At 40.8% G+C, this 12030-nt stretch overlaps 1 protein-coding gene across 11 annotated transcripts in view; it reads left to right on the forward strand.

Annotated features, from left to right (window-relative positions):
- The window catches only part of LOC130477124 (receptor-type tyrosine-protein phosphatase delta), a 619168-nt gene that overhangs the window by 387142 nt on the left and 219996 nt on the right, over positions 1–12030 (forward strand). For 10 of the 11 annotated variants that reach the window (XM_056849115.1, XM_056849116.1, XM_056849118.1 and 7 more), the window contains 3 exons: positions 1670–2251; positions 8839–8972; positions 11651–11795. In XM_056849115.1, coding sequence (XP_056705093.1) covers positions 1670–2251; positions 8839–8972; positions 11651–11795 — 861 coding nt within the window. The remainder of the gene's footprint in view (positions 1–1669; positions 2252–8838; positions 8973–11650; positions 11796–12030) is intronic. The other variant, XM_056849123.1, reaches the window with a different exon arrangement.

Below are 12030 nucleotides of genomic sequence, written 5' to 3' on the forward strand. Positions count from 1 at the left end.
GTAATGTAATTTGTCTAGGTCCTTTCGAAATATGTGGAGTTATCCCACAAACTGAAATTAATTACTTAAACAAACTTTTTTATTTTCATCTTTTTAATATTTTTAGTTTAATTTTAATCTTTTTAATTTAAGAATATCGACAATGAAAGACAATAAAAGAATAAAGCAAACTATAACTATCCATTATCTTCCCACCTTCTTATTACTTAAGGGAATGGTGAGCTCCTCCCAAACCCATTTTTAAGGGCTGGCTCTTCCATCCAGCAGCAATTGTTTATATAGCTCATAGATATGCTCGTATATATATATTTGCTGATTCTTTGACCAATCATACATATATACAAGGAGCCCGTGGTGCAGAGTGTTAAGCTGCAGTACTGCAGTCAAAAGCTCTGCTCACGACCTGAGTTCGATCCCAACGGAAGTCAGTTTCAGGTAGCCGGCTCAAGGTTGACTCAGCCTTCCATCCTTCCAAGGTCAGTGAAATTTGTACCCAGATTGCTGGGGGTAAAGGGAAGGTGACTGGGGAAGGCACTGGCAAACCACCCCGCAAACAAAGTCTGCCTTGGAAATGTCAGGATATGACGTCACCCCATGGGTCAGGAATGACCCGGTGCTTGCACAGGGGACCTTTGCCTTTACCTTTTTACATATATACAAAGTCAAGGCAGTGGCCTTGTGCACTGCTGATTCTCATCAGATCTTCCACAGGTAGGAGGAGCCCTATTCATCGGTCACATGTTCCCATGAGTGCGCTGATAATTGGTCCTAAATCTCTTGATTGGATGAATAGGTAGGTTAATCACTGTTATATGAGTTTCTGAGTCACTTCCTACTTATTATGTTAATTGAGGGTTGCTGAAAACAAGTGGAACAGAAGCCTATTGCTTGCCAATTTGTTTATTTTTTTAGCTTCAGGAATAATTTTCTAAGGGAGCTTGAAAGAAAGTCGTTCTTCACTTTCCCATTGCTATGCCTATTCCAAAGCACTGAGAAATATTGTTTTCTGCATACTACACTCTGGGAAACCCCAAACATTTGTTTGTTAACTTGGCAATTGTGATGACAAAATGTAGGAGCATCTGGTTTTGAAAATATGTTAAACTTCAAGATTGTCTGTAAAAAATAACTGGAAGAATTATCACAATTAACATTACATGAGTCAGGTGGAATTAATTCAGTTTGAAGCCCTGTGTTGTCCACCTTAAATAGCTGCATTGGCATAACTTTCTATTTTTTCTTCATCTTAGTTCACTCTAGGAACAGAAATTTTATAAAGCATCCCAGTGGTCAAGTATCAGTTAAACATTTATTTTTGGAATGGCCTCCCACTTTTCTTGGTACTTAAATTATATATTCCAAACACTTCTGTATGTGAGGCCTTAATCATGCTCTCTTTTTTCATTAATTTTCTTACTTTAGTCAAATGTAATGTAACTTGTGATCAAAATGCTTATTAACATTTTTTCTTGTACTTTTCTGGCAAATTGAATAAAGCAGTGGTCCTCATCTAGAATTTTTACTGACAGATGTCTTTCAGAGAGATCTGCCTCAGTACTGAATCTACTTGACCTTTCACTTGCTTTTTCTGTCATACTGTTTTTCTTAGTTTACTTACTTATGAGTACATGCCTTTATGTTTCATCTATTAAATTGATTTTCTTTCTAGCCTTACCTAAACCTCCCGGAACTCCTGTTGTGACAGAAAGCACAGCAACAAGCATAACTTTGACTTGGGATTCTGGAAACCCTGAGCCAGTGTCTTACTACATAATCCAGCATAAACCTAAAAGCTCTGAGGAACCTTATAAAGAAATTGATGGAGTGGCCACAACACGATACAGCGTTGCCGGTTTAAGCCCATATTCTGAGTATGAGTTCAGAGTAGTTGCTGTCAATAACATTGGACGCGGCCCACCCAGCGAACCTGTGTCAACACGGACCTCGGAGCAGGCACCATCTAGTGCGCCACGTAATGTACAGGCTCGTATGTTGAGCTCAACCACCATTTTGGTGCAATGGGAAGAACCAGAAGAACCAAATGGTCAAATACAAGGTTATAGAGTTTATTATACCATGGACCCTTCCCAACACGTCAATAGTTGGTTGAAGCACAATGTGGCTGACAGCCATATCACAACCATTGGGAATCTAATACCACAGAAAACCTATTCTGTAAAAGTTCTTGCTTTTACCTCAGTTGGGGATGGACCTCTTTCTAGTGATATTCAAGTCATCACTCAGACTGGAGGTAAGATGGAATTCATGGTGAGTAATAGTTCTGACAATTTATCAGGGGGAAGCCAATTGCCCAGACCAGCTCCAACTCTTCACCTGACAGTGGAATAGACAGACCATGTATGGGGAAAAATAGAATAAAGAGTATATTGGAAATTTCTGTGTGATGAGTTGGGCTCTGTTGTTTTCTGACTTGTCCAGTTTATTCAATAATGCATATTACCTGTTTACACCTTTAGCAGGTTTACACTGTTTCTAAATCTTCATTTATCAGCTTTTTGCATTTATTTTCCTGGTTTTTGTTTGTAAGAAGATTTTAATCTCAAAAATTACTTTTCACAAAGATCACACTACTATCAAGTGCTTTCAGTTTGCTAGTGTTCCCTGAAGAAGTTTCCTGTATTGTTGTGCTCACAAAATATCCGCACATATTTTCAAATATGGGTGTGCATGAACATGAAATGTGAAGAGTGACCTTAAGCTCTTATTATTTTCCTCTTGCTCATCTTCTGCCTTGTATGTGTAGTACTGTGTTGTTGGAATCACCTTCACAAGCTCCTTTTTCCCTTTCCTTGCATGAGTAAATGACACACTAGTGAGGTATTTAATTTGTTTTGTAAACTGCCCTGACACTCTGAATATATACTAAGCCCTGTAATATATTAGAACTACTAGCACAATGCCTTTTGACTTTATACTGGTGCATTGCTGTACTGCAAAAACATTTTCAATACTTTTATTTATGACATTCCCATTTGGGCTATTACAAGGAGGGGCCATGTTATCCTCTCAACAATTCTGCAAGGCAGTTCAAGCTGAGATTTGTAACCTATCCTGATCTCCCCTCCCCATGATTTCATCCCAGTCATGTTTTCCTGTCCCAAGCCCTACAGTGTAGCCATTAAAAACACTCACATTAACACAGTTAAACTCTTGCATTGTTGATATAGTAATATACTGAACTGGCTGAAAAGAGATTGCACAGATTCTTTAAAAAACACTTGTCTTTTTACAGCTGAGTTACAAAGCAATAGAGTCAAGCCAAAGAGACAAAATTTCTAGACATCCTCAATGACTGTGCCCTCAAACAGTTGGTCATGGACCCAACTAGATGGGAGGCCATCCTGGACTTGATACTTTGTGGTGCTGCCAAAGACTTAGTGCATGATGTGAATGTCATTGAGCCAATTGGCAATAGTGACCACAGTGGCATCAAATTTAATGTATATGTATGTGGGAAAGTGCCTGGGAAATCTCATACAATTACCTTTGTTTTTAAAAGAGGGAACTTCTCTAAAATGAGAAACCTGGTAAAAAGGAAGTTGAAAAGAACAGTTAGGAGGGTTAAATGTCTGGAAAAGGCTTGGAGTTACTCAAGTCCACAATACTAGATTCGCAGCTAAATTGTATAACGCAGGTCAGGAAGGGTGGTATTAAGTCCAAAAGATCACCACCATGGCTAAGAGGTAAGGTGAAGAAAGCTATTACAGAAAAAAGGCTTCCTTCAGAAACTGGCAGGATTGCCCAAACGAGGCAAACAAAAGCAAACTCAAACTTCCACAAAGGAAATGCAGGCAAACAATTAGAGATGCAAAAAAAATATTTTGAGGGACATATTGCTAAACACATCAAGACCAACAATAAGAAATTCTTTAAGTACATTAGGAGCAGGAAACCAGCTAGGGAAGTGGTTGCTCCATTGGATGACAATGGGAATAAAGGAACACTAAAGGAAGATAGAGCAATTGCTGAGAAATTAAACGAATTCTTCTCATCTATCTTCATTGTTGAAGATATAGGGCAGATACCTTCTCCTGAACAGATGTTTTGGGGAAGGGGAGAATGAGGAACTGGGGCAAAAAGGGGTAACAAGGCAGGAAGTCCTAGAACATCTAGACAAACTGCAAACTAACAAGTCACAGGGACCAAATGGGAAATTGCTGAACTTCTAACAATAATATGTAACATGTCCCTTAGATCAGCCTCCAGATGCCTGGAGATTGGCCAATGTAACATCCATTTATAAAATAGGGGGTTTCAGGGGGGACCCAGGAAATTACAGGCCAGTTAGCTTAACATCTGTTCCAGTTAAATTGATGGAAAGCATTATTAAAGAATTGTCAAGCATATAGAAGGACGAGTCCTGCTGAGCAAACCCCAACATGGCTTCTGTAAAGTTAGGTCCTGTCTCACTAAACTTTTAAAGTTTTTTGAAAGTGTCAGAAAGCATGTGGACAGGAATGAGCCTGTGGACATTGTGTATTTGACAAAGCCTCCACCAAAGACTGCTAAGCAAACTTCATAGTCATGAGATCAGAGGAAAAGTCCTCTTATTGAGGGCTGGCTGAAAAATAGGAAGCAGAGAGTAGGAATCAATGGTCAGTTCTCACAATGGAGGGATGTGTGTAGTGGAGTCCCTCAGGGATCTGTGTTGGGACCAGTGCTTTTCAACCCGTTCATCAGTCACCTGGAGATGGGGATGAACAGTGAGGTGGCCAAGTTTGCAGATGACATGAAATTGTTTAGGGTGGTTAACACAAAATCAGATTGTGAAGAGCTCCAAATGGATGTCTTCAAACTGGGCATTAAATGGGCATTAACATGGCAAATGAGATTCTGTGTGAGCAAGTGTAAAGTGATGCATATTGGGGGCAAAAAATCCCAGCTTCACATAAACACTGATGGAATCTGTGCTGGCAGCGACAGACCAAGAAAGGGATGTTGTGGTAGTGGATAGCTCGATGAAGATGTCAACCCTGTGTGTGGCTGCTGTGAAAAAGGCAAATTCCATGCTGGCCATAATTAGACAAGGCTCTCATACTGTCCTTGTATACACTTGGAATACTGTGTAAATTCTGGTCACCACACCTAAAAAAGGAAAAAGGGATATTGTAGAGCATGAGAAGGTGCAGAAAAGAGGAACCAAAATGATCAGGGGGCTAGAGCAACTGCCCTATGAGGAGCGGTTGAAATGCTTAGGGATATTTAGCTTAAAAAAAGGTGGTTAAGGGAAAATATGATAGAGGTCTATAAAATTATGCATGATATGGAGAGAGTGGACAGGGAGAAGCTTGCCACCTACAGACCAGCACAGCTGAAACCACCCCTTCCGTCCTTGTAGTTGAGTGAAGGATTGCAGCAGCACATAACTAGAAGTTTTCAAGTTTATGATGAAGCATTAGGGCTTACATTTATATATGGGTAGACTGACAAGACGGAAGTCAATCATTATTAAGAAAAGCAGACAAGAGAAGAAGATGACAGGAGGGTTATAAGAGGAGAGAAGTATTGCTCCCCTTTTAGGTAATTATTTTTGATATAGAGAGGTTTAATCAGAGCTTTCAAGTGCTGAGTAGGATGTAGATGTTTTGTTGGGATATGTTTAATAGTAGATTATGAAAAGCTATGATATATTATTGGGTTATGTGCAGTTACGAACTCTTATGTTTTTATTTATTTAGTCAAACTTATAACCCGCTCTACCCCAGCATGCCAGGCTCAGAGTGATTCACATAATCTATAAAATATTCAACACAATAATACAATCAGATAAAACAATACATTAAAACAGCCCTGAATGGATTAAAATCACATATTCTAATTCTTAATGGTGCTTAGAATTGCAGTATACAGCCACAGTATGACCTGCAGCTAGTTATTATTCCGCAGTGTCAGAAAGGATAGGGAGGCCAGCATTTATAGCACAACCATAGCTGGCCTCAACCATATGCCTGGTGGAACAGTTCCATTTTACAGGCCCTGTGGAATTCCGTAAGGTCAGCCAGACACTCCTTGGGCCGGGGACCACCAGTAAATTAGCATTGGACGATCTTAGTCTTCTCTGGAGAACATATGTTGTATGCACTAGTGTACTGGAATATGGGTAATGGTGTACTACCGGCATAAGTATAAAATAGGGTTGCCAGGTCCCTTCTCTCCTCAGGCGGGAGGCTTTTTTCTGAAAGTGTCAGTGCGTGCGCCAATGCACGCACATCACTTCCGGTTTAGAACAGCAAGTGCCGCTTCGCAAGGGGCCTTTACCTCTTAGTTTGAGTGGTAAAGCAGCCCTTTACCACTCAAACTTAGAGGTATAAGGCCCTCGCATGGTGGAACTTGCGGTTCTAAACCGGAAGTGATGCATGCACATTGGCGTGCGCGCATGTACTTGCCCGCCAACCCTCAGGTGGTTGTCGGGCAGAGAGGTAAATGGCCGGGGGGTTGCCCGCCACAAGTGGGCACCTGGCAACCCTAGTATAAAAGCATATTGTTAAGATAGTGCAGTGACTTGATGTTGGTCTCTGTAGAATGGCATATTGTGTGGATGTGTAATAGTGCATTGCTGTAAGCATCTTTATGGAATTTGATATAGGTTATTTTTCCTGTTCCCCCTCTTCTCCTTTCTCTTTATGTCTTTTACTCCCCATTAGTGTTCATGAGAATTGTTAAATAATACAATTTAAGTATTAAATTGCACCTGGTTGGCCACTGTGTGAACAGACTGCTGGACTAGATGGACCTTGGTCTGATCCAGCAGGGCCTTTCTTATGTTCTTAAGTGACTAAAAACCACATTCTTGCACTTTAAACAAAACTTTAGTGAAATGGTTATTTGTCTGGCCTACAAGGTCAGGTTTCAGAGGGTAGCTGATTGTACAGATCCAAAGTTCAAAAGGCCTGACTCAAATTCTAATCTAATCAAGATTCCCTCTTTATTGGAAGGAACTTTTTGAAAGACCCAACAAGAAATTTCCTTATTGGTTAACTTTTAACCCAAGGCCAGCTGAAGAGGTGTGGGAAGGAGCTTGAAAAACCTTTTGCAGCTGATCATAGAAATAGAAACAAATGAGGATCGCCAGAACTTCTGGTATACCATTGAACTCAGTATTGGCTATTATTGGATCTATATTATTGGATATATTATTATTATTGGATGCAGAATGGCATCTCTCTCTGTGACGAAATCCTTTAATTGGAAAATAGAATGAACCAGTTCAATTATATACCTGAAGTAACTATGATAACTTTATTAGGAATATGCCTTCTTAGTGTCACATAGCCACTCAGTGTTCCTATTTGGACCCCTGCAATGAAGCAGCATGCTTTCTTTTTATTGCTTTGAGGTGATCTGGAAGCTAAGTCGCTGGGTAGCAACTCCTGCCCTTCAAAAGTAAACAAAGCCAATGCTTACCCCATCTGCTTTCATTCCTAGAAAACTGAGAGGGCTTTCTTTTCATGTTCTCCATTTGGGCATGAGAGGGGCTCACCCTCTATCCTTGCAAAGGACTCACAGGCTCTCTGCAGTACCCATGCAGAATCCCATTGATCCCTGAACTCCAGTTTGCTAAATGCTGTATTACAGGGTAAAAGAAATATTTTTTTCAATTATCTGTTACCTCTCTTAAGACATTAAAAGAAGTCAAAAGGAAATTTGCTTTTAAAAAGGGAGATACATTTAAATGGTCAAATACTTCAAAAGCAATGGTCTTTTTATTTTAAAGAGGATTATTCTTTGCAATCAGCTTTTATTGACTGGAAATGGAAACCAAATGGTATTTAAGAACCTGGAAAATATCTAAAATTTATAACACAGGAGCTGGGATGTGTTGACAAAGGAAAATCGATTTCTTTCACATGAGATTGTATGGCTGCAGAGCAACTCTTTGGGGGAAGGGAGGGGGCTTAATTAGATGGCCTGTCCTGGAGATGTTGAGAATTCAACTCACTTTTGATTCCATTTCAATATAGATCCAGTTCTAGAATCCATACGGTATTTATAGTGTAATCCTATGCAGAGTTACTCCTGTCTAAGCACACTTATTTCTTGAGGCCACAAGAGGTTGTTGTTGTTGTTGTTTTTGCTAGCCACTAGAACTGAGAGTCAAGGTCAAGTAAACAAGAATGACTGCAAACAGTATTTGAGTTCCTCTCTGTCTGTCTGATGAAGTTGATTGTTAAACAGTGATCTAACAAATATCAACTTCTGAGAGTCATTGCCAATACTCTTGCACTTATATTATTTTGGACTAGTTATTGTTCTCATTAATGAGTATGTTCTGATTATGTGTGGTCTGTTTTTATTATTAGAAATGTGAAGGTAGTATTGTTTGGCCATCTTGGTGTACATTTGTGTTTAAGAAAACCTTTAATTTAAAACTCAATGGACTATATAGAGCAGAAGTCCCTAACTTGGTGGTTCCTTGGTGCCTGCCAACACCTATGGGCTCCTTGGTGCCTGCCAACACCTTTCCTGGTGTCTGCCGAGTGGGCAGAGCAGGGTGGGGCGTTTGCCCAACAAGGTTTCTGATTGGCCATTGGAGATAGCATTGCAGATTTTTAAAAAGATATTGCTTTGGCAGCAGGTGCCACCACAGCAGAAGGTAAGCTGCAGCAGGCATTTTGGTGGCTTGCTCCACCTCCTGTGGCAGCCATTGTGTGGCTGCACCAACCACACAATGTCAGAATTCCAAAGGTGCCCACAGGCTCAAAAAGGTTGAGGACTCCTGGTATAGAGTATATAATAATAAGAAATAACTCTTAAGTGGCTTTTAGTAAATGTATAGCAAGAACAAACATTTGTTGATACTGTATCCCCATGCTTCAGTACCTGGACAGCCATTGAACTTCAAAGCAGAACCCGAATCTGAAACAAGCATATTACTTTCTTGGACCCCTCCACGGTCTGACACAATCTCCAATTATGATCTTGTTTACAAAGATGGAGAACATGGTGAAGAGGTAAATCAACTATTTTCTCTTCTTTAACACACTGTTGCATCTGTGTTAAATTTCCCAAATTGCACTTGCATTTCTGACACTGGTGAATGGTTCAAACACTACACAGAACCGTAATTTTGCACTATGTAAATAAATGCTGTACTAGTATGCTCCCTTTCCCATACTGTATGTGTATGCCCCCTCTTTTTGCATAGTCAGTGAGTTGATGCCTACCAATATAGCACAAATTGCTGCTATGTGAATGGTCATACTATGTTTTGTGTTTGCCTTGTAAACCATGACAACAAAATGCAGTTTATTTTTGGTTTGTACTCTTGGTATGAAAGGAAAGCACAACCCAAGTTTGCCCATTTGCACTAAATAAAAGGTGATTAAATTACTTTGACTGTGCACGTAGTGTGCCAAGTGCCAGGTGGTGGTGAGCAAACTCCCGCCAATCCACCTGGCTTCCTGTCGACCAGCTGAGGGTCAGCGGGCAACGCATGCATGCGTGCTTGCCTGCCGTGCCACGTCAATTCCTGTTTACACCTGAAAGTGCTGCATTGCAACGGGCCTTTTACCACTCAAACTCCCAGTTTGAGTGGCAAAAGGGCTCTTGCGATGCGGCACTTCTGGGTGTAAATCAGAAGTGACGCGATTGCGTTGGCGTGGCTGTGCGCATGCGATTTCCCCCTCACCTCAGCCCTAAAAACCTCCTGCAGGAGGAGAGGGGGGACCTGGCAACCCTATGTGCAAGAGAAGAGATATACCACAGAGGTTGTTCAGGTAGTACCAGACCATGGCCTGATGTTGTATCTGAGTTATGCCCAAGCTTCAAATTCATGTTAAAGATAACAGTGAAGTAATATTCTTTTTGTGCTGCCAGTTAAGATATTATACAGGTAGCTCATGAAATTAATCTTAGCTACACTTTAGGTGCTCTGCGTCATATTTTATCTGAAGGATGTGAGATCTCCACACTCACACTCACACAGTTCCTCAGATAACTTGTTCAAGCAGTGCTCCTGAATCCACTTGGAATTTTAATTACAATGACATTTAGTAGCAACTCTAAAGGAGCGGCCAAAATTGTTTTATTATTGATATTGATTATTGAATGCCAGAAAAAGTAGATCCCAGCTTGTTGGGGGTAAAGTGTAGATGACTGGGAAGACAATGGCAAACCACCCTGTAAACATAATCTGCCTAGTAAACGTTGTGATGTAACCTCACTTCATGGGAGAGTAATGATCCAGTGCTTCCACCTCTACCTTTTGAAGACTTGGTTAGGTTTGATGGATTTTTCCCCACAGCACATGGCTTTCAATGACATTATTTCTAATACATGTGCTGTTTTCTTCATCTTAAACATGTGTGAACTTGTTTAAATCTGTCAGTGTTTGTACAAGGAAATCACAATTGGTAAATATAAAGTTAGTCCCATACCAATTATCAGTGCATTCCTGAAAATCGGTGTGTGGGGAGGAGGCGCTGCCCCGCCGCCTCCTGTAGCCATTCCCAGCACGCCGAAACACACCAAAAAAAGCCTTTTCAAGGCTTTTTTGTGTGTGTAATGGGGCCTTTTTGCCCCATAGAGAAAAGTGAGGCTGCGCCTACTAAAAAGCAGCCACAGCCGTGCTCTTCTCGCCGCCGGCATACCTGGGGCGAACAGGGAGAGGAAGCTGCCTAATGGCTGCTCCTCCCCCGCCCCGCCCCGGGAACGCCTCCCAGGACACCTGGGATGCCGGTGCCGCCTTCTATGCTGGTGGGACGCCAGCAGAAGGCCCCATCTGCATCCTGGGGCAGCACTGCCATGGCGGCGACCAGCGACCAGGCCTTCCCTCCGGTGTTGGGGCCACTATTGCTGGCGTAAGTAGCTCGGACGCCGGCACGACAACTTCCTGGCCTCCTGAGGTCTTTTGCCCTCAGAAGTCAGGAATGCACAGTATAAGTTGTATATTTGAGTTTCTTGAGAGATGGAAAGGCTCATGATTGCAATGTGTTTGCTTTCAGAATTCAAGATGACTATCAGTGGTCATCTTGATTTCTGTAACCAATACAGATAACTAAGTTTGTATTCCAGTGTTGTTGTATTCCTGACTAGTGTCAAACTGCCTACCTGAAACTAATAGTGGTTAGTATCATATGCTTATTGTTTGGGTAATTCCGAAACATATTGTTTGCTTCTAATAATTATTTACCATTCTAGATCTACTCAGAAAACTCTAAGAAACTATCTACAGAACTTTAAACAAAGCAATATTGAAACACGTTTAGCTATCTGAATTCCATTTAAGTTGATGGTTGAATCAAATATTATAACTACCTTGTGGAGGCCTCTAGAAATCCTTACATAAAGTTGAAGTTCCACAAAGTAGCTATAAAGTGCATGAACCCTCATCCCCACAATTTTTTGGTGATTCTCCATGCCAGGAATGAGCATTTCAAACACAAGGTTTCCACACAGTGAGCCTTATTCATATTGTGTGTGGCTTTCATACACTATGGGTGTTGCATTGAGCTATTACCACCTGTTTCCAGTGGAGACCACTGTCTCCATATGGCAACTATTATGTTTTAATTAGCACTTTTTATGAGAAGAGGTTTTAGGATTGGTTTTAGGTATTCTTTTCAAGAAAACATCCTGATATCTGATTATTAATTACTTCTCCCCTACATTTTTCTTCTTTACCATTTAGCAGAGAATTTCTATTGAACCAGCAACATCTTACCATTTGCAAGGCCTGAAACCAAATAGTTTGTATTACTTCCGTCTCTCTGCACGCTCTCCACAGGGCCTTGGTGCTTCAACTGCAGAAATTTCAGCCAGAACAATGCAGTCAAGTAGGTGTCTCTCCTTGATTACTTTATTTATCTTCCTTATACTTGTTGACAAGCGAGTGAAAGCCTTTTTGTTTTCTAGTTGCAATCCATTGAGAATCGGAATAAAATGTTTAGACAGGAAAACTTAAAAGACTGCAGGCGTGATATTAACATTTTCTTAGAAGAGTTATATGATACCCAGTCATGAGACAAAATATTTTGGCCCCTCCAGCAATGGATCTCTTAACCTTTGCTC

Source organism: Euleptes europaea, chromosome 4 (genome assembly GCF_029931775.1).
Source record: "Euleptes europaea isolate rEulEur1 chromosome 4, rEulEur1.hap1, whole genome shotgun sequence".
NCBI lineage: Eukaryota > Metazoa > Chordata > Lepidosauria > Squamata > Sphaerodactylidae > Euleptes > Euleptes europaea.